This window comes from Plasmodium knowlesi (genome assembly GCF_000006355.2).
Source record: "Plasmodium knowlesi strain H genome assembly, chromosome: 9".
NCBI classification, from domain to species: Eukaryota; Apicomplexa; class Aconoidasida; order Haemosporida; family Plasmodiidae; genus Plasmodium; species Plasmodium knowlesi.
Genome location: NC_011910.2, coordinates 1,638,776 through 1,662,793, shown reverse-complemented (window position 1 = coordinate 1,662,793; position 24,018 = coordinate 1,638,776). Strand labels below are relative to the sequence as shown.

Here is a 24,018-nt window from a genome sequence, read left to right as displayed (position 1 = left end):
CAGAGGGCAGTAAACTCCGTGGAATGATCCCCTCAGCATATGTCGCCATAGGGGTTACTCTAAATGAAATTCAATTCGAGTCAGATGAGAGGTTATCCCCTTTCGTGGGAAAGGCAGCCCATTAAAGCGACGCCCCCCTACTGAGGTATTATTTTACCCACCAGACGGGGCGCTATGCAAGGTGACACAAAGCTGAGTGAAGGAGCATAAAGTGCTAACACCTGTGAATAACCTTCTGCCGATTTCCGAGCAACCCCACCTGAGGACAAGCCCACCCAAATGGAACCCGTCAGAGTGCACCCCGTGCTCAGCATCCTGGGGAGCAAGTACAAATCCTTCCATGAAAACCTGTCCAACAGGACGCATATAATTCTACTCCCAGAGGCTAAAACCCTCGTAAATATAAGCATAGATATAGATTTCCTGAAAAAGCATATATGCTACAAGAGCCACTTAAAGAATGTATACATAAATTTGTCCGGGCAGTCCATCGAAATTGATGGCAAGTATGTTTGCACAGGATATGGATTTGAGGAGAGTAGGATCTGCGAAATTTTAAAAATAGAAACGAATGCCAATTATAGATTTTTGAAAATTATTTTTATTAACATTCCATTGGAAGGAGGATACCAAGATAGTGAATCCATGAGTTATATTAACGATGAAGATGGTAAAGCTGATGGAGAGGTAGATGGGCAGAAGGATCACCAGTTCAGGAACCCCTCGTGGGGGAAACCAAATGCAATGCAGTGGAAACACGACGTAACGCTATTTTTTAAGCAGAACGAAAACTGCCGAGAATTTCTATACACACAACTTTGGCAATTTTCCCACTCGTACATTATCGTTAAGGGCTTCGAAAATTGCATTGGAAAAAAAATTATCAACATGGTAGATGACACACTAAAATTACAAATCCAAGTCAATGAAAGTACATTAAAAAGTGACATAAGGATGCCTCTAATGAAGTACACCTATTCTTATCTGTATAACATTATATGGAAACAGCTAACTAAAAATTACCAACAAATAGAAAATAAAGTTCAGGAAAAAATGAATTACGTGAGAAAGGACATTAGCGGATTTTTAAAAAAGTTAAATCTACGAAATATCAGCATGTTCCACGTGGAAACAACTGCCTTCCATATTAAGCAGGTTAGGAAGATCGGCGAGGCAAAAAAAAAAAAAATAAATAAAATAAATAAATAAATAAATAAATGAACGAACGGGCGAGCACACAAATATAAAACGGTGCATATTTCAATACTTGAAACAACTATCTGTGCAGATCATTGTGTGTAGACCACTCTCTACATGAATATTTATTGCATCGTTTGTACACCCTGTGCATGCACAATTGTATGCATTTGTACCCATTGCACATGTTAGCTATCACACCCGTGTTTTACCCCTCTCCCTTCCTCCGCTGCAGATGGAAAAGTGCAACAACCCAATCGACAAAATATACATCCTAGATAACATCAGCAAAATAATATGCGAAATTATTTCATGCACAAATCAAAAGTTGAAAAAACAAAACTTAAAAACTTACGACATTAACAGTGACAGTCTTATTTCAATCCTCGTAGCGGCAATTTCTTTTGGTCAGATAAAAAACATAATTAGCCATTCCATTCATTTGCACATGTACATAGATAATTTAAAGGCATCCGAAAAAATTGATAAATTATCATTTGTCTTCACAATATTTCACTCTTCAATTATTTACCTCTGCGATATGAAGGAAGCATAGCCTTGGGCACTATCTCGTGGCAGTCTACCGCGCCCAGACAGATAAAGAGGAAGATGCATACTGTGGATTTTCCATCTTTAGTTTTCCCCCCCTTTTTTACTCCGTTTGACTTTTTTTTTTTTTTTTTTTTTTTTTTATTCTAAAAACTGTTTATGTTTACATTTGTTCCCACTTTGGCTTACATTCGATGCACCTGATACACAAAACCCCTGCCTCCACAAAAAAAAAAAAAAAAAAAAAGAAGAAACTTTTGTTCACCCCTTTGAAAGGAAACCATAGACAGCTTTCTCCCATTTCAAATTTACAAATGAAAAGACTACCCCCGCATACACACACCTACATTCTGTACATGTGGGAATTGTCCCCGGTTTAAACGCCCATGGCTGAATATGTGTACACGCAAGTGTATACATATGATTATGCTCCCCGCCGTGTGGTCAATCTCCTTTACAGCAGAAATGGAATATTGTAGATTTTCAACAATTTTATATTACAAGTTTGGGCTAAAATTAAGGCAAAAAAAAAAAAAAAAAAAAAAAAAAAACCAAAAAGTAAAAAAATGGAAAAAAGGCGTAATGAAATGAATAAATAACAGAAAAAAACGTAAAATGAAACCCCAGTGCGTTGTAATAAAGCGCACTTCTACAGGGCAAAGAATTTGCTAAAATGAAAAAAAATAAAAAAATGATCGATGAAGAAAGTAAATCATAATTTATGTAATCATAAAAACAAATTTGTGAGTCTCATAATTTGTTGTTATCAAATGAGAAGAAACTTCTCTTATTGTCTAATATGTAACTTTTCTTATTTGTTTGTACTTTTTTTTTTTTTTCTTCTTTTTTCTCATTTAACTGAAAAGGAATGTTTTTTTCAGTCTTTGCAAATAAGACAAGCATTAAGTATGCTATTTATGTGTGCGTATATACATGCCTATAGGTGTAAACAGTATGAGAAGGTAAAAAAAAAAAAGAGCAAAAAACTGTGGAATTACATTCCTTTAGTATTATATAAGGCTCTCCTCCTGCCATCCGTCTCCCTATGCTTCTTCTGTTGTATGTTGTTTTCGACTCCTTTTTTTCTTCCTCATTTCTGTTACTCCCGCCCTTGCGTTTCTTTAGCTGAAAATACATTGACTTTCAGCAGTAACGTCATCAAGGGAATAATGCATCAGTTGCGCTAATGCATAATAATCTCCATCGTATGCACGTATTTACATGCAGATGGTGATAAACACATATAAAACAAAAAAATATGTAAAGAGAGATTTATGAAAATTGGCTTGGTACAAAAATGCGCTTGACTGCGAGGAATGCTGTTCACGCAGTGATGAAGAAAAGAAAAAAGAGAAAATTACACTTTCCACTGAAGTGCGCTATGAGAAAATGTAATTTTACTAAATTTTATTATATTTATTTTGTTGCGTTTTTTTATTGCATTTTTCTGTTGCATTTTTCTGCTGCATTTTTCTGTTGCATTTTTCTGTTGCATTTTTCTGTTGCATTTTTCTGTTGCATTCTTCCATTTAACGCGCATATGTTGAGAACCCAAGTTTTGATGAATTTCTTCGTGAGGTGTCCCGCACTTGTAGAATCATCCCCATATGCTTTCCTAACAACTACGTATTATCATCATTTATTTAAATTACTCATATGGTACCTCTTTCTATACATGGCGTGTGCACCTATATGTGTACTTTTAAATGTGAGTACAACTTATTAGTTGATTTTGATCCTTTATTTTTTTTTGCCAAAATCAGAACATGCGTTTGGTGCATTCTTGCTGTTTCGCCATGACAAAGAAGCATTCCCATCAGGAGAAAATGAAAGAGAAGGCGCGAAAGAGGGAGATAATGCTAACGTGTGGATTTGTCGCAAGAACGTCCAGCATCTTCTTCGATGATGTCGTCAACCTCTACATCCACATCGTCATAGTTTGCGCTATCGGTTTCTCCCCCTTCTTCCGTTTCTGCACACATACATACGTATACACCTTGTATGCATATGCGCTTGTGTATATATCAGTTTACTTATAATGCTCATCTTGGAGTAAAGAAAAGAAAAAAATAAAATAAAATAAAAGGCTCGTGGGGGGTCTAAATCAGGGACTTATCATCAGTCGCTATGCAGTTGTTCCGCCTCGACTCCTCACCGTATGTACACTTCATCACTCAGGAGGATTATCCTCCTTCTCCTCCGCTATATTCTTCATCGATGTCTTCACACTGAATTTGTTAAAAATATCCAGGGCGCTGTTTATCTCACCCAAGACATTATTCAAGTAACTAAACATGTGCGAAGTAATCATGGAGGATTTATTCTGAGCATAAAGGCTTATTAAATTCCCTAGCATTTCATCACTTAAGTTGTCATTTACATCAAAATTTTTATTTCCAAATAGATCAACATTTAGTAGATCCATCGTTCCATGCGCCTGTCCAACCTTGGCTTTGCACATGTCTTCAGCATCATTACGGCTTGCACTAGTACCGCTACGACTATTACCATTACTGCTACTGTTACCCTTCCCGTGGTGGTAAAAATTGCTTGCCATTATTTCCTCTCCATTTAGATGGCTAATTTCCATCGCGCCGTGGCTAGTTCCGCCCACTTTGAAATTGGTGTTGTTGAAGCAGGTGCTGCTTGTGTTGTTGTTGTTGTTCTTCTTCTTCATATCCTCTCCCTGGGGTAACAATATGTCCTCATTTATCTGTATCAGGCGGGACAAATCGAATCCTAGATAATGTACGTTCATGTTACTGTATCCATCATCATCCATAGGTGGAGAGCCCATACCTTTGTTGCCCTCATAAATGTCGCCAAACAGATTCTCCTCCTTTCCTACCTCTACCATTTCTTCTGATCCACGTAACAACACATTGCGCATGCCATTATCACTCCTTCCTCGTTCATATGCTTCACTCACCCCTTCCAATTCCGTCAACTGCCGGAAATGATTTATTTCTTCCAATTCGTTTATTCCAGGGAAATCTCCCCTCTTCCTACAATAGTCGATTTTCCCTTGGTACACTTCTTCCTCTCCCATGTTATGTTTCAACAAACTCTTCTCCTTGTTCAGGTATGAAAAGAGCGTGTCGTCTTGCTCTTCCACTATCTTACTCTGTAGTGGGAAACCCTGACAAAAACTGGAGAAGTACGAATTGGCCTCGTCCCCATCGTCCAGGATCCGCCCGCTAGAGTTGAAGGTGCTGGGAGGAAAATTGCTGCTCGGGAAGGAATTCTCGACGAAGCCCTTTGCACAGAAATTACTCGCCCTCGCAGCACTTGCATTATGGACATCCCCCTTGCGAAAACTCTTCACAGAATCGATACTATCATGACGACACGCAGTGTCCTCCCCCATGGTGCTCGACTCACTCCTCAAGCCAGGCATCTTCTCATGCACTATTTCGTGGACTACCTTGCGACTCAAGCCCCCATTCACCTCTAACCCTCCAGAAAATCCATTCGAACGCATATTTACCTCTTCCATATCCGCATCAAGGGAAAATTTACGGATGGTACCAAAAGCCTCATCAAGAGATTGAAACGAATTCGAGGCTCCATTTCCATGGGAGTTATTATCTAAGAGAAAATTCGGCAGAAACTTACTGTACTCTTTCCTCTCAATGGACAAACTCATATTGTTCATTTCATCAGGTAAATTGTCTTGCTCCTCTTTGTATGAATTGTGTCGGCTACTACTGTAAATGTTACTGCCCTCTTCTACCCGATTCACATAATCTGTGATTACCGTGTCGTTCGTTGTTTCGCTAGCTGCCTTTCTCAGTTCGGAAAAATCCTCTGAACAGGCATAATGATTTGCATTCCCCCGCTGCAGCATGTTCATCTTTGCGCATTCCAGCATACCCTCACCTGTGTAACCGAAGCTGACGGTTTCCTTAATGTCATACAAAGCTTCCTCATTATTCTCTGTTAAAAAGTTGGATGGTGTCTCCAACTGGTTTAGAAGAGGGAGGCAATGATTCCCCCCCGAGATTCCTCCTGGGCCATTATTCACTTGTAAACTGCTCTGATTTAATATATCCTCTGTACTTATTGGCAAACATCCACTGGGAGCAATTTTCTTCCCTTTCCATTTTGCCGCATTTAGCAGTTTCGTCCTTAGTTTTTTCTCTTCCTTATTCTCAGGGAATCGAACTTCCAGCGGTTTATGAGCCCCGGACAGAATTATTTTATTATTTAAACTTTTGATCGCATTCACTGCTTCTTGCATATTGTAAAAGGTGACGAATCCAGAACCCCTGGATTTGCTCCTCCTATCTTTTAATATGATCAAAGAATCGCACTTGCCAAAATTGCTGAAGAGGTTATGCATGTCCTTTTCCGTGGTGATTGGAGCGAGGTTTCCGAAAAATAATTTTATGACAGGCTCCTCATTCTCATTTTCTACCATGTTCCCGATTCCATTTTCGATTCCATTTTCAATTCCATTTTTGATCCCATCTTTGATCCCCTTCTTCTCGACCTCCACATCGATCCCCTTATTTTCACCCTGCTCCAGATTGCTACCGTTCATGTTACCCTCACCATGTGCGCCATTACGGATGCCATCCTCTGCAGAAACTATATCGTACGTTCTGAACATGCTCGAATTGGAATCCTCGACACCTCTGCCAGGCAAATTGCCAATACTGACATTACTGCTGGGGTTCACGTTACTGTTGTTCCAGTTAAAAAGAACGCTGTTCATGTCTGCCATATTAGCGCTATTGGTTCTGGTCATCTCATTTGCCCGCATTATCTCCCTCCCATTTTGGTAATAATTTTCTTCCCTTTTCAGCGTAAATGCATTAACCAAGGTACTACTCATCGTTCCGTCTTCTTCCTCCTGCCCGCTGTTATCGGTATGCACCGTGGTAATTCTCATATTTCCGTGCACTGGAATACTTCCAAAGTTCGCATGCATAATGGTACTACCGTTCTTCTGACGAGCCAAATGATCATTGCAATTATCGTACATCATTGACGGTTCTACAATGACACCATTTGGTAACCTCGTGCAAGGTTGAGAATATCGATCTCCTCTACCCTCACCTAAGAAGGAAGAACCGTATTCCATTTTCTCCATATGCCCATTCATACCTGAAACTTCGCCATTCAAGTTGTTGCCTACATAGTCCTTATTGGAAAGAACATATTGACTAGGAACCCCCCCATCGAGGCAAAAGTCGCTAATATTACTTTCATTGTAATAATCACTCTTCATGTAGTTGGTGCTGGTACTTAAATCCCTATTTCCAGCTGAATGGAAATATTTTTTTCTGTTTGCCAATAATTCCTTGGTATTAAAATTTGGGTGCATGCGAAATGCTAACGAATTTTCTTTCTTCATTTTGTTGCTATATCCCTCATTCTTAAAAAACTCCTTTTTCTCTTCACATGTTTCCATATTTTCAATGGTAAAATAATCATCATACATTATATTATTTGCATACACCTTGTCATTAACATCGGTGCTTAGGAAAACTTCTGAATTATTCTTCCTGTGGTCCATATTTGGGTAGAAATGCGTCTGGTTGCTATTCAAGTGAAAGTTGTCTTTAAGGTGATTGTACTTCTTAACCTTGTTTGAATCGCTCTCCAATCCGACAAAGTTATTCACGCCCTTCTTTTCACTCATTCTTCCTTGGAACTCCGACATGTGGTTTTTTACTTCATATCTCTGAAGGCGGTTACCATAGTGCATACCACTAGATATCCCAGTGTGCATGGTCCTAACTAAATTGCCCATACTCCTGCTGGCGCTGCTACTGTCCCGGGGAGCCCCAACAGCCTTTGCATGCAAGTTGGGAAATAGTTCACTACCCCTGAAATGATCACCAGACGCACCCCTTTCCATTTTCGCATTCTCTAAAATTTGCTGTTTAATAAAATGTGCAATGTTCTCATGTTCGTTCTTTTTTATCTTCTGATTCTCGTCCTTCTTTGCCTTCTCCTGTTCACCCTTTTTTTTCTTTTCGCTTACATCTCCCTTCTCAAGTTCCCTCCCCTTTTCTCCTTCATTCACTTTTTCTTCCTCCTTAAGTTTTAATTTTTCTTTATCCCTTTCCTTTTTCTTTATTTTCTTCTTCTTTATATCCTCCCCTTTTATAGGAACCAAACCGGGCGGTTCCCTTCGCATGCAGCCAAACTCGTTAGAGCTGAAAGCACTAAATTTAACGTCCTCCATGATTCCATTGCTTCTCACTAAATCGTATGGATTGTTATTTATATTGCTATTTCGCGCATAATCTAACTTATGGTCATTTTCACACATAGAATTATCTAAATTCAGAGTGGTTCTGTTATCTCCCTCTTCGGGGGGATTGTTGTATCTTGGTTCCGACAAAAAAAATTCATGTTTTAATAAATTATTTTTCTCCTTTAATAATACTCCTTCGTTTATTCGATCCACATCTTCATTGTTCATTTCTCCTCTCTTCAAGTAATTAATCGCACGGTGATGATTGTTATTATTATCACTTAACTCGTTTGAACGGGCTCCATGAAGAAATTGCGATGACGGAGGAGGTCCTGCTCCAAAATTTCCTTCTCCACTTCCGCCACGGTGACTGTTTATGCTTCCTAGATTGCTTCCATGGCCAAGATTATTGTTCATTCCTCTGCAGCTGTTTGGGTGACAAATATTGCTCTGACCTGTTTGAGCGCTAAGGCTACTTTCCTCGTTGCTCCTCCTACCGCTACTACTACTACTACAATGCGCAAACTTCCTCAGGCTCCTACTCCCATTCATTTCTAAATCATTTCTACCACTGCAGGAAAAGTCCTTTCTGCCATTCTTCTTTTCCATACTTTCTAAACAAAATTTATTAGACGACGTATTTCCTGCCAATATTCGCTCATCCATATTCCTGCATACTTTCACCGAATTCGCATTAAGCGTTTTCGTTATCTCCCTGTGTATGTACTTTCTTGACTCCTCGAAATTTTCATGATCAACATAATTATTATTACTGTCAATGAATTTTCTAAAATTCGGATAGTTCAAAAAATCATCATTCATGTTGTCATTCGAGTTGTTATCTTTTGTATCGTAACAAGTGCCTTTCATTTTTTCGACCCAATGTTGTGCAGTAATTAATAAAAGGTGGGCTATTCTGGGGTACTCGGGGCAACGTAATTAAAAAAAAAAAAAAAAAAGGCCAAGTGCGCCAGAGAAAAAGAATTAGGCCAAAAATTGAAAAAAGAATGGAAGAATGGAAGAATAAAAAAAACAAAAAGAAAAAGTAAAAAAAAAAAAAAAATACAAAAATAAATAGCAAATAAATATAGAAATCTTACAGAATTACTAAAAAACAAATACATCCTGTGCCTTCCCAAAAAATAAAATAAAATAAAAATAGGGCGCACGGAGCAAAGTAGGGGGAAAAAATAAAGAACCTTAAAATAAATATTGTATATTTAGGTAAAATGAAACTGGGCAATGTAAAATATAAAAGAATAAGAAAGAAAATATGAAAAGAATAAAATTATCTACTGCTTGCGTGCAGGTCTACTAATATGAAGTACCAATTTGTGCACGCTTATACTAATTCGCTTTCTTTGTTCCTTCTTCTTTTTCCTTTTTTTCCTCTAAAATGTAAATTACAATTAGAAGAAAGTAATTTATTTAGTTCTTTCATTAATATAGGACCTTGTTTTTCTTTTTTTTTTCTTTTCTTCTAACTTTTTCGCCTTTTTTTTTTATCTAAAAATGTGCACTAGTAGTCCCCCACCCCCTTTTCAATATTCGAAACTGTTTCTTAGCATGCATGTAACGATGTAATAACTCAAATTAGGCAATTAATGCAAATAACGCAAATGGAGCTCTGGAGGAATTACTATCAAATGCACTTTCTCTGGGGAGAGAAACGACCCCCACACGCATGCGTGTACAAATGAGCACATATGCACCTGTGACATATGGGTGCTCATGAGCGTACGAACAATTTTGCGCATTAGAGCTTTTGCACAGTTCTTAAAGCGTGCATATGGGTTTCCACACGCATGCACATTCGTACGTTCATGCAGTGGTACATTCACACATTCGTTCACATATTAATTTGCGCTGTCGCACGTTTTTGCCTTCACAGGTACACTTGAGTACACCTATGAATAGGACTATGGCGATGTGTGCGCGTACAAACACGATAGATGCATACAGTTGATGTGTACATTTTTACATTCTCTCTTCTTTTTTTTATTTGTTCACAACTCTCTTTTCTATATACATAACATAACTTGCATGGGGGGATTTTAATGGGAATTCAAAATATAAAGGAAAAATAAGCACAAGGAGAAATATGCACGCAAACAGGTATACACATACATATATACATATATATACATATATACATATACACATATGTATATATATATGCGTACAATTGTTCATGTGTATATTCTAACAAAAGCACATTTTCATGTACACTTGTGGAAGATGCACCCTGGAGAAAGTGCATTATGTAATTGGGCGGGCGTCAGGGCACATGATTGTAAATGTAAAAATTCGAAAAGCTATAAAATTATTCTAAGAGATGCATAATAACCCTAGGAAGGATGAAATTTTACGAAAATTGTGAAATGACAAGAAACGTTCCACAAGAATGCCAAATAAGGTACGTATAGCTCGAAATGGTTAAAAATATGACGAACTGAATCGAGATAACATAAATAGGATGGAAAGGATACGAAATGAATCGACAAGAATACGAAATAAATCGATAAAAATACGAAATGGCTTGGGTTAATGTCAAATAGTTCGAAACTATGCGAAACGGTGAAAAAAGGAACGCATGAGTTAGTAACAAAAGGAATGAGTTAAACACAAAGGGAAGTGGCGCAAGAACACGTAATGGTGCCAGAGTATAAACACTCTTACGAAGCAACCCTGATATGTAAGCATACAAAAGGGAAGCTCATAGAGGAGTAAACGTGCAAAAAAGAGCGAAATGAGAGAGAATAATGCAAAACGATGCGAGTCGCTGGGACACCGTGGTGGACACCCTTCCCAGTGATAACGCTTGCATAAAAAACAAAGGATCCTACATTCACGTGATCTGAGGACAATTATGAAAAATGTTGGTGGAAAATGCAAAAAATATATGGAACAGATAGGATGTACATGCAACGAAAGCATATATGCATTTGTAAATATTTTCGCTCTTCCGCCAAATACCAAAAATTAAAAATTAATAACTACAAACAACAGGGCAGCGTCACCACATTTATCGTTAATAAAGAAAAATTGTATGGGGGGGAAAAAAAAAACGTGGTGGGGTTCGCGAAATTTTTCTCGAACAATTCTGTGAAACACTTATGAAAAAAATTCGAAGCGCAATTTGCCAATAACGTGGGAGCACAGGTTGTCGACAAGTTCTCACGAGAGTTCGTTAACAAATGACAAAGCACTTCGCTAACAAATTAGGAGAAAAAAATTAAGGTTTTACGTAACAAAATGCACTTACACCATGTCATATAAATGTTCCTCCCTTATATACATAAAATTTAGTTCATGGGGGCAATTATGAACTCATTTTTCATTAAACCTTAAGAATGCACTCATCTTTGACACAAAGTTGCATGTATCGAACGTAAACAATATGTTCTCACTTGACAAGCATAACAAACAACAGATGAAAAGAACCCAGAAGGGGGAAAAAAAAACTCTATTGGTGTTAACCGTAAAAAATTTGTATTTACAAGTATCATAGGTACTCTACAGAATTTTTCAGAAAAAACTTACAGGGTGCTTAATGAAAAAAAAAAAAAAAATATATATATATATATTAAGATGTACACAAATAAAGCACCTCTCGAAAATGAAAGTTTAAAACTGTAAAACAAGAGAAGGGGGGAATGATGAAAGGGGCGAAAAGGTAAACCAAAAGTGATCCAAAAAAAGGGGGAAAAATTATACACATACATAAAACATGCGCACTGGGGTTTTCACTCGGCTTATCAACCTTAACATTAACTGTAAAGAGTCGTTTTAAAGCCTTATAAACTTCTATTTCTTGGCACATACATGAACCACTTCTTACAGGGGCTCGCACATGATGTGTATTAAAGTATGTTCATATATACCAGAACACGTATGTAAAGATGCATATATACACAAGTTCATGTACGTTGGTGTAAACATACATATAAACAAGCTAGTGTATGTGCTGGGAAAAGTATGCACCAGGAAATATAAGTGCACATTAATATATATAGAGGGCAATAAGCACGCAGGAAAATAGGTGTGGAGGTCGATGCACTTAGTAGCCAAACAAAAGCGAGCTAATACGTATGCTGCCGAAAATTACGCAAGAGCTCATATATGTTCAGGTTAATATAGGGAAACCCATGCATACGAAATATACTGGTTAATGTATGCTTAAGTTGGTATATATACATCTAGTTACACGCAAAAGTCGTCATATGTAGATATACCCATATCGACAGGTCGACATAAGTGCACTTTCATAAACGTATAAATTAATATGCGTGCATGCCAGTATGCGTAAAAATTAAAAACGTGCATATGCACATGCATATGTATGCAATATAACATCCGAAAAGAATTCAAAAGAACAAAATTTTGGTGTTAAAATGAAATCGAAACTGTTACAAATAAATATCAAGGATGAAGAAAATACATGAAGAATTTAGTTGTCGTTTCATTTATTTGCAACCTGCAAGAAATGTTCATTCGGGGATGTAAAAATAAAGGTCAAATAAAACTGAATGCACTCATGAAAAAAAAAAAAAAATATATATATATATATATATTTTAAGTAAAATAGAAAAACATAAAGAAGGAAATAATTGTGTGTATGAAATTTTAAATTTCTTAAATTTAAACTAATCACACAAATGAAACTGAAAAGATCAATACTCATACACTTAAGATGTGGTAGTATGCAAATTCGACCCACTCCATTATGCACTTAGAGGTTACGCACAAATGTACATACTTTGATATGAGAATATGTACATACTCTTATAAACAACCATATATATGTAAAATCGAAAAACAAAAATAAGATATAAAGTTAAAACAATAAAAGCTTCTAAAATGCTGGGAAAAAAAACAACTTCACTAATCATATGAGATACACAGGAACACTTATTTATTTATTTTCCATAAAAATGTTTTATTTCCCTCAAGTACTGATCATGACTTGAAAAACAAGTTGTTTCCATCGCTATTTAATAAATAGCCAATAATAATAATAAATAAAAAAAAAAAAAAAAAAAAAAAAAAAAAAAAAAAATAGCTGTACATAAATAATTTATACAATTTTGGCTATTTCGCTTAAAGGTAAAATGTGATACGTGCATGCTTAAACATTTTGCTCCCTTTTTTCCTTAACCACATATGAGAAGCATCACTGCTCCTTATTCCTAAGTACGCATTTATGCATGTGTAAGCATATATATAATTAATTTGCCATGATTCTCCTTTTTACTTTTTCTTTGTTTTTTCTTTTTGCAAGGTATTTCTTTTTTTATGTCACACGGAGGGGGTGTCCCATTTGAGATTTTTTCTTTGCAACTTTCAATTTCTGACCCTTCCCTTTTGGCCTTTTCATCAATTGGCTCTTACCGTGTGGATTTTACAAATGTGTGTTCGCCTTTTAATCTTAGCAATTTGGCCTTGGGCTTTTCTTTGCACATGCCCTATTGTTTAGCAAACCCACGTGAAATACGTATTTTTATCATTTAATAAATTTTTATAGTGAAAAGGGAATTTTATTTAAGCGAAGAGGGCCAATTTTGAAGCACTTTTTTTTTTTTTTTACACATGCAAATGCATTTAATTTCCAAACGTGGGAACATGATTTTATTGCACATACATTCTTTTTTATAAAATGACAGAAACTGCACTATCCATACTTAAGGCACGTCCATAGAATGGCGCGCAATTTTTTGCTCTTACAAAATGGCTAATGAAATATATAAGCACATAAGCAAATTTAGTGGGAGAAGTAGTTAAAGGAAGAAGAAAAAGGGAATGTGTTAAACGAGTATACACTATAGTCATTTCGGTGATATGTATAATGCACATTTGCTCAAGAGGGTAATTTACATTAGCTCTTTAGAATGTGTATTCTTTACACGTAAAGTGAATTTAATTTTTTCAAAAATTCTGGAATATATTTTAAAAAAGAACTAGCCCTTTTTTTGGGAAGGAAAAAATATACAAAAGGAAACAATCATTTTTTTGTATGAAATTTCTTTGCTCATTCTTATTCTTTCCATTGCGAAGGAAAAATAAAGTTATGAAAATGAAAAATGAAAAAATTAAAGGAAGATCCGTATGTGCCTTTTGACTAAAAACATTGAAATTTTTTTTTTTTTGTCACCGAATCCGTTATTCAGTAATATGACATATTGGTTTACATTATGCAATGAGATAAATCCCTTTGCACATTTTCTTATTTCTCCTTTAATCTTCTTATTTTTTACTTCATTCAATAAATACATTGCTTTGTGAAGTACAGCAAATTTTTATGCGATAAAACAGAAGAAGAAGAAAAAAGCAATGCAATTATTAGAACAAAACACCCAAATTAATTGCGTGGTGCCGCGAGGAAAAGTTAAAATTTTCAGGGAATATTCGAGGGAAAATGTGCCCGATTCAATGTGATTCAGATATATAAATTCATGTAAAATACACATTTCATTTTTTAAGTGGAAGGATGATTCACGAATGTGCGTACAATTTAGGAAAACATTGATTCAGATGATGTATTTTAAATTCGCGGATGCTGCACATGGAGTTACATGCGCACATGATGACCATGTGTATTCATATCGCTAGGTGTGATTTTGTGAAAAGAAAAAAATTATGCTTAAAAGTTTCTCTTTTTCTTTCGTTTTTCTGAAAAATAGTTTTATAAACACACGTGTGTACACAAAATATGTGTGATGTTCTTTTTCCTTCCGCCTTTTCTTCCCTAATGGTACGAAAACGTGTTTCGCGCCTTTCCTTAGAATGCGAGAAGGAAAAAGAAAATGTTTATTTTAAATATTAGAGCGAGGAAAATCATTGTTCTTCATTCCTTCTACGAAGAATTCATTTTAGATAAAATATCGTTAGAGAATAATAACCTCTCTTTCTTCCTTCAGAAGAGGGGAGAATCAGCTTTAAATTTTAGGGCAGCCACAAACGCGTAATCGGTAGCGCGCTTATTTTCTCTCTTCGCGTGTATTACATTCAAACGGAAAAAGGTCAAAAGAGGAAAAACAAAAATGGGAGGTACGCACTTATAAATATAGAGGAATCTTTTGTTTATTAGGTTCATCCTGTCATTATTTTATTTTTTTTTTTTTTTTCCGCTATTTTTAAAAGTGGATATTCAACTTTCCTGCCGTGTAGCTTCAGATCTCAGAAGTTCAGATGTGCTTATATTTATTTAATTTCATTTTTCTCTCACAATGCTAAGTGAAATGGCTTTTTTTTTTTTTTTACTTTTTTGGGGCCTTCTCCTTTTGCTTCTTTGCGGAAAAAAGTTCCCGCTTTCCCCCCAAAGAAGATGAACGGTTGGTCTTATGCGTACGCCGCATACGAAGTAGTGACAAAATAGAAAAAAAAAAAAAAAAAAAAAATGTACACATTAATTCATCATGTGCATGCTGCACCGTGGGGTTTGCTTTGAACGGTGAACTTTCCTTTTTCTTCTTAACTTCATTAAAATGGTTATTAATGGAGCTAGAAAAAAATAATATTTCACTTAAGACAGCTAATGTCCATAGTTGACATGACATTTGCACAAAAAAAAAAAAAATTTTATTCGTTGAAGAATTGGGGCATATAATTACGGCTTCTTTGTTTTTCGTTCCTTTCCTTTTATTTTTTTTTCCCCTTCATTTTGCTTAATGACGAAGTATAATTCCTTAAAAAATGCGTTGCAGAATCCTCCGCGCGAGGTTTACACGAACAGAATTTAATCCTTACCGTTATTTCACTGCACATATTTCACAATCAATGTGTGATGTAGGCGCATAAAAATGCCCACACAATCCGCATATTTTTTTTTGTTCACCATGCGTTCGCATACGCAGTATATGTGGAGTACAACAATCATAACCATTTGCCATCTCTTAGCAACTGCGAAAATTTTGTTCTGTTCCTCTTTTCGAACTGTTCCCAAGGATTTACGGCCCTGTTAGCATTGTATGGGAGAGCGAGAAACAAATCGCCTTCACTAATACATATCTTCTTATTACGATAAAGGAAGAAGAGAACATTTCGTGGTGATAAAACGTGCGAAGAATGCGCGGATTGAAGTGATATACCATACACCCCTTTATAACTTGAAAAAAAAAGTAAAAAAATGAAAAAGCAATAGCTCATTTTCGAAACTTCACTTTTGCGGGTGAAAAAATAATTTCAAAGGATGTTTATTACATGAGGCTTAATATATGCAGATAACATATTTACTTTCTTAAAAGGTGGCTACAAATACAAAGCAATTTCTTTTTTTACACATATTATAACATACATTTCCGTACAAGCACAGGATAATTCTTGTTCCCCATGTGCTGAAGTACAATTTATGTAAAAACTACGGGTAAACAAAAATAAGGCCATACAAAATTATGTATAACTTTTTGGACACTGTACCTTTTTTATTTCTTTTTCCTTCCTTTTCCGTTTGTTACAATATGAAGCGAATATTCGTACAGCTTTGCGGGCATGTTAAGGTGTACTGTGTGTCGTACGCATAAATACATGTGCGTGTTTTTATATGTAAGCGTACGCAAATGTATGCATGGTGAACGATCTGAGGCGTAATTCGTAAAAAAAAAACTGGGAAGAAAGCGTCATACGGTTATTTCAAAACGGGCTGCTAACTTGCGCGAATTGGCGAATTGGCAAATTGGCGAATTTGGTGGATTTCTTGAGAATTGTCAAAGTTCGCTCATTTTGCGTAAATTATCAGTGGGGTGAAAAATCGCTCAAGTTTTTTTGTTCGCCAAAAACTGTGAACATCCACCCGCTGCTTATAAAATTTAGTAAAAACATTCCATATTTTTTTGAACTTGCCCATTTCATGGTCACACGTATCATATTTGGGAACGGCGTGCGGCAGTAGTCAGCAGGCAGAAATATATTGCCCATTTTTGGGGACGAGTACAATGATGAGAAGGGATGAGACTAGGCAATTCCATTCAGACTTACATTAAATAAAACAGGAGTGAGAAAAAAAAAAAAAAATAAATAAGAAAAGAAAAAAAATAAGTAGCATTCAGCAAAACTGGGAATAAATGAGAAGGGCTCGGTAAATCATGATTTCTGAAGAAGGCAGGCGTTTCAATTCATTGAAGAGAAGAAAAAGAAAATGAACGTATGGGAGTGTACATAAGTAAGCATATTTAGCAATAGGGATTATATATAAGAGGAAAAATAAAATAAATAGAACACAACACAGAGGGACACCATATTAGAGGAAGAACGGATATGATAAATGCGGTTGGCAAAGAATTAACGTCAAAAACGTCGCGTCAAAAACGCTCGCTCCAAGAACTTTTGAGCAATAAACCTTTGCGGCAGAGTGAGCCATAGGAAGTTATTACTTCCTAGACCTGCGCAGTTTGTCGCACTTTCCGAATCTCAGTCGTTCGCAGAAGGAGCAGTCCATGACCACAGCACGAGAACACACATAACGTAAGCGTGACGGTGAAAACCCACAGAATCCGAAAAAGTAACATGAATAATAATAAGAATAACAATAGGAACAATAGCAACAACACCAGCCGCAGTAACAATGGCAACAATAAGGAGAGCTACAACAACATCAGGAACAATTCCAGTGGCATGGTAGGGAGTAATATGAGTGTTCCCCACAGCATGGGCGGGATGAGCAACGTCAACGGAATGGCTCAACTCCATGGCAATATGAGCAAGATGCACGGGAATTTAAAGAACATGCCCCCCAGTAACCTCAATAGTTTAGCTAACAATATGAAGCACAGCATGTCTGGCTATGGAAATGGCATTCCAGGAGGTATGAGCAATATTCCCGCTGGAATGAACACACTGCCGGGGGGGCATGGCAACATTAGTATGATGCGGAGCGCCGCAAACCCCCCAATGAGTAACATAAACTCCAAAATAAACATGAGCAACAGTAGCGTGAATATGCAAACAGACATAAATTTGAAAAACAGAATTCAAATGGGTAGTTCCGACATACCAAATGGCAACAGAAATATGACAAACCTTTTCAGCAAAAGTAACAATAACAACCTAAGAGAAAATATAATGAACAACTTAAACTATAATTACAACAATGTGAATTATAATAGTATGATGAAAAGTAACATGGATATGAATAATAAATTGTTAAGTGGGGAAAATGCAGGAAAACCTCTGCAAGATAGTAATGGCGCAAATAAGAATGCTGAAATGTTTGGCAACAGATTTAATAGTAACAAAATGGTTGTGCAGAGCAGTGTGAATAACAAGCTCTATCGGAATTCTGATGGAAGTAGCATGAACAGATTTTACGTGAATGACATGAAAAATGTGGAGAGCAATAGGATCCAATTAAACAATAAAATGAACAATGTAAAGGATAGCCAAAGCAGCTCTATGCCTCCATATAGGGAAAAGGAATATCTAGAAAGTGTTTATAAAAACAGGGATAAGTATTTGTTAGGTAAAAGCGAAAACGATAATTTGTATATCTCGTCTAAGCAGTTGAATAACTTGAGCTCTGGGAACACCCCAAGCGGTGGCACCATGAGTGGTGCTACCGGCATGAGCAATATCTCTGCCCATACGAGAAATTTGAAAAATTTAGACGGCCTCCCAATATACAACACCATGAATATAACCCCGATGGGTGCCAAAACAAATATGAATAAAGTATTCAACTTTAGCCCAAATGATAAAGGCAACTTCCACGCGGAAGTCTTGGCCGACGCTAAGCTGAACAACCAGGCGAAGGACGCACACTACAGCCATGTGAACAGATCGGTTAATATGTTGTTTAACGAGCAGGCAAAATATGGTCCTTATGGAGTGAATAGCGGTCACTCGGGAAATAGCACCCATCATCACGGAAGCAGTATCCCGACGGAAACCACGGCCAGCAGTACAAAACCTTTTTTTGCCGCACCAAATGTTTTATTAGATGCCAAGCCGTACAAGAAGAATGTGGAAATTTTTAAAGAACACAAAATCGGCAAGGAAGACACACAAGTAAGATATAATAATTTAATTGAGGGGAGTAAGGCGAACAGTGGCCCCAACCCCGAAAACGCCAGCATGGCTCCATCGGCGTTTGGAAAGATTAACACGAACAATCAGAAGATGAACCTGAAGACTGGGGATTTGTCTAATGGGCTCATTCCAAGCGTGGTCATACCAAGGAGTAATAATCATGCGAATCCCTCCATCAACATTGACAACACAGATGCATACAAATTTTACATGAATAAGGAAAACCTAAATGGAAAGGAAGTTCCTCATTTTACAAACCCAGTGAATATTCTAAAAGATAATAATAAAGCAAAGAATATTTCGATAAAAACGTACGCCAATAACAACAAAATTATGAAGCAAGCAGATGAAACAGAAAACGTGATTCCCTCAATGCCTAAAATAGACGCAGATTTAGTTAACAAAAGAGGGCATGATAATGATGGTACTATTACGGGGGGTATTATAAATTTAAATAATAGTAGAGCCTATGAAGAGATGAAAATGGAAAACAGTGGAGTTCCTTTCGAAAAACCAGGAAATTATCCAGCCCAGTTTAAAGGGAACCCATTGGATGAAAATAATATCAACATGACAAATCTGACTAGAGATGTGGGAGGATCTACCATCAGCACTAGCTCTCCCTATAATACTGGCATGTTCAACATGAGTAGCAGCAAAAATGGAGTAATTGGAAACGAAACGGATACTCTAGTGCCATATAAAGAAAGTGCACAGATAGAACAAAAAGCCGATGATGAAAATTTAAAAAAGAACGAACAAACTGAGGAGAAAAAAAGGAAAAAGAAAAGAGAGAAAAAGGAAGAAAAGGGGAAAGATAAAAATACAGAAATGACTAAAAATGAAAAAGGAGGATTATTTCCATTTGATCAAAATTTCAAGGGGAAAAAGAAAAATCTTGATTATAATAATTATTTGTACCACATAACTGAGAGCAGCGAACAAGGTGTTTTTAATAGCACAACGAAGAGTCTACTACAGACGACGGATAGCTACATGAACAGCAGAGGTTTGAATGTAACACCCGGTACAGACATGCTTAGGAACATGTACATGGACATGCAAATGGGTGCCCCTATGAATGCATCGCTAAAGGAATCACCAAATGAGTCCCTCAACGCATCCTCGAACGTTCCAACAAATGTGAAGGACCAAAACAATATGCATAACGAAAACACTTTTTCCTTAGCAAATAACGACTCGAATAAAAATGCATCAAACATGTATATGGACAATGACAAAAGTATGCTAAATCGAATAGACGTACTAAATGAAGACGATTTTAGATCATCCAAAATGAAAGAAAATTTGAGTGAACTATACGGTGAGGAGACAACAGCCCTTACGCCTGAACAAATGGAAAGCGACAGAAAATTGATAGCCCTGACCCAACTTTTTGGGGACGTAATTGACGAAAATGACAACATGCGAAGTAGCAAAATAAGTGATGGTGTGATGGAAAATAAGCCATATTCACCAACACCCTCCACGTTAAGGAATAATCCCCCACATAATCTAGAATTATTGAAAAATATGTCCCTGGACACATTGTTAAATAATTTAAATATAGATAAGGATGTCCTTGATATACTGAAGGAAAAAATAAATAACATTAACAGAAATATTAATGTGACTATACGCTCGACGGTTCATCATGAAGAGATAACGGAACCAAAAGAGGAAAGAGAAAACTTCGATTTAGCAAAACTGTTAACTCTCTTTGATGATTTTATAAATTGGTATGAAAATAATTTAATTCAAATAAAACTCCAACTACAGAATGTGTCCTTCTGTTTATTGCTGGAAATTTTTGTACTCATATTAACAAACAGTTATGGACATGTTTCCGATTTTAAGAAAAAATATTTAAACAAATTTTCTGCCTACGAGCCGGTGATAAAGTTTTTGTCCACCTGTGTTAACGTGAGCCAGATGTTTGAGATATCGCTTGTTCGCTTTAAGGAGAAAAATGCCAAGCACGTCGTTCATATGACCAAGTAGGTTTCACCAAGTCGTTCGCCAAGTCGCGCCAAGTCGCGCGAGGTCGCGCGAGGTTGCGCTATGTGAAAATGCAGTCTTTGCAACATTTTGATGTTATCCCTAATTTGCTCATTTCCAGGAGTCCTTTTTCATTTGCCATTCCTACTTCTTCTACGTACATACCCCTCGTCCATCCTCCTCCTTCCCTTCAGGCTAGGAAAGAAATCCCTGTGGCAGTACCTAACTGTGTACGGAGGCATTTCGCTATACAATTTAATTACGACAAAAATTAAAATAATAGAAATCGAAGACCAGAAGAGGAATTTTAATTTTTTCAATTCCTTTGTTTCGGCCAATTTTCTCTACAATGCAAAGCTGGATTTTCCCGTTATGTGGTCGTTGCCGTCTATTTATTTGACGAAGGACGAAATTATGGAGGTAATGGGCGAAAGGAACAAACCGTGCTCCCCCACGTATGTGTGTGTGTGTGTGTGTGCGGGTGGGTGGGAGGGAAGAAACCTATCTGCTTATTAATGTATGAGTTTTCATGTGACAAAAAGTTTGTGTTACCACAAACATGCTAACTGTTGCACCCGCTACTTTGTCCCTCCCTCCTCCAATCATCACAGGACGAAAGCAACAAACCTGGGTGTGAAAAGGAAGAAAATCACTACGTGCCCAACGAAAGTAGTGATGCCTTCTATTACTACAAACATATATTGAAAGTGCAAAAAAAGAACAGACTAAAGGTGACAAAAAACAGAATGCCCAGTATGCTGTATTACTGCGTAAACAATTGTAGTGACATGACATGTGCAGAAATTTCTGGCCTTGATGGATCCTTTGTCGCCACAGCGCATTCGAATAACATAATAAAATTGTGGAATATCAAAGAATCCCAAATGAACAAAATAAAAAAAAAAAAAAAAAAAGACATGGAGGAGATTAATAAAGTTAACATAAACGATACCATGACAAGGAGACATGATTATTTGGAAGAAAATAATACAACGTCCATAGAATTAGATTATCATGAAGAAAATGATGGAATTAGCACTTTATATGGGAATGTTTTTAATGTTACGAGTTTACGTTTTGGTGAATCGAATAAAATATTACTCTCTGGAAATGTTAATGGGGATGTATATTTATACAGCACAATAAGTAACAAAAATTATGTGAAGTATGTAGGTGGACACACACCTATATGGTCTCTGGACACGGCCTTTTTAGGCTACTTTTTTTGTTCCAGTGAAGATGATGGTAATTTAAGGATCTACTCTACCAATAGAACATACCCCTTTATTACTTACACGTATAACTGCCCCGCCAATATTTCCAAATACCATTACAACAGCACTCTTGTGGCCTGTGGCTACTATGGTAAGAGCATAATATAATGTGAGGCTCAATCAGAGGGACTCCATATGTTCCCACCTAAATGCCCATTGACACTATCCACTATAGTTATGCACCTTTGTCACAACCTCCCTCTCCCCCCCCCCCCTGCCCGTGTTAGACAATTATGTACATCTGTACGATGTTAGAGTAAACTCCTTTATCAAGAGATTCAAAAATAACTACCCAAGCAACGAGGGAGTTACTTCCTTGAGTTTTTCCAAAAATGGAAGGCTACTATCATATGCAGGTATTTTTCTTTTTCCTTCATTTCGCTTTGATTGAATGATTGGTTGCGTTCCTTAGTTATTCATATCATCAGATTGAATAACACATATTGTGTTAGCAGAAGGTGGTGAGGCATCACGGATACACATCTTTCCTACCCCCTCTTTTTTTTTATGCGACCAGGTGGCTATACAAATAGCCTCAATTTAATCGATCTGGCAATGGATAAATTTATTGACGTGGAACCCAAAATGGCCATTTCAGCGGAGCCCTGTCACAATGATGAAGAATATACCGAAACCTCCAAACCGTTTGAAGCTTATTTTGATACAAATTTGCTAAACATAAAAAATAAAGGAAAAGAAAATGGCACGGTTCCACTTGGCACTGATTTAAACTCCTTTGAGGACAAAATTTTAAGTATCGACTTTAGTTATGACAATAACTTATTAGTTTCCATGTGTTGTAATAACCTCATCGATTTTTACAATTGCTCCAAAGGTGAGGAGAGAACGACGAAGATAAGAGTGGAGCTGTCAAAATTGCCCCTACCCGCCCTCGTTACTACAATTGTGTACATACTTGTTGATGATGACCGCGCGTGGGGAAAAAGAAAAAAAAAAAAAAAAAGAGAACACAGGTTCACATTTACGTTCACGTTCATGATATACGTGTGTGTAGGAAGAGAGATGACTATTTATCGCTCACATAGTCTACGGAAATATACTCTCTTGCGATATATAGCCTTCACACAAATATAAACTTGTGTCGCCACGCCACTCCATCCCCTTCGCAGCATCACATGAGATAAAACATTCGACAGAGAAAAAGAAAATTAAATTGGAAGAGCCCAAAGGAAGAAGGAACCGCCCATATGTCAAACTATCCAAATCGTACGGCGTTAACCACTCAAATTTAATGTCTGCAAAATTTACGCCCGAGAATGTACTCCTCCTGTTTGGTAAGACTTATATATAACTATACGACGAACATGCATTTTTTTTACCCTCTTTTGTATGTGTGCAAGATGGACTTCCTATTTTTCGCTTTCAACTTATTCGCTAATTCGCTAGCCATATTATGTAAACATTTTAACCCCCCTCGCAGGCATAAATACCTTAATATGATGGCAAAGGCCATAGACTCCTCCTTGTCCCCCCTTCAACATTGTTTCAGTTTTTTTTGATTTTACAACATTTTTTAATGTGCAAAAACTTCATATTTTTTTCTATAAAAAACATGTTTTAGTGGTACATTCCTTGTTGGTATTTTTGCAAATTAGTTTTTTTTTTTTTTTTTTTTTTTTTTTTTTTTATTTTTTACTCTTGTGTATACAATGTTTTCCCTATGTGCACATGCATATTATACCAACATAGAAACAGCACGTACACGTCGATTTTCCTTCCAATTTTCCTTCCCCCCCCCTGTTTACACATTTT

At 36.7% G+C, this 24,018-nt stretch overlaps 3 protein-coding genes across 3 annotated transcripts; 2 read left to right on the top strand and 1 right to left on the bottom strand.

The window, feature by feature from the left end:
* Positions 1–279: 279 nt before the first annotated feature.
* On the top strand, positions 280–1,753 carry PKNH_0937200 (VPS9 domain-containing protein, putative; the record flags this gene model as incomplete). Its single annotated transcript, XM_002259360.1, has 2 exons — positions 280–1,155; positions 1,433–1,753. The coding sequence occupies 2 exons, from the start codon at positions 280–282 to the stop codon at positions 1,751–1,753; spliced, it is 1,197 nt and encodes a 398-aa protein (XP_002259396.1).
* Positions 1,754–3,916: 2,163 nt separating this feature from the next.
* On the bottom strand, positions 3,917–8,824 carry PKNH_0937100 (RNA-binding protein, putative; the record flags this gene model as incomplete). Its single annotated transcript, XM_002259359.1, has 1 exon — positions 3,917–8,824. The coding sequence occupies one exon, from the start codon at positions 8,822–8,824 to the stop codon at positions 3,917–3,919; it is 4,908 nt and encodes a 1,635-aa protein (XP_002259395.1).
* Positions 8,825–17,455: 8,631 nt separating this feature from the next.
* On the top strand, positions 17,456–23,706 carry PKNH_0937000 (WD repeat-containing protein, putative; the record flags this gene model as incomplete). Its single annotated transcript, XM_039114063.1, has 7 exons — positions 17,456–20,970; positions 21,166–21,391; positions 21,583–22,336; positions 22,473–22,601; positions 22,763–23,080; positions 23,376–23,540; positions 23,687–23,706. 7 exons carry the CDS (start codon positions 17,456–17,458, stop codon positions 23,704–23,706), a joined length of 5,127 nt encoding a protein of 1,708 aa, XP_038969685.1.
* Between the last annotated feature and the right edge of the window lie 312 nt (positions 23,707–24,018).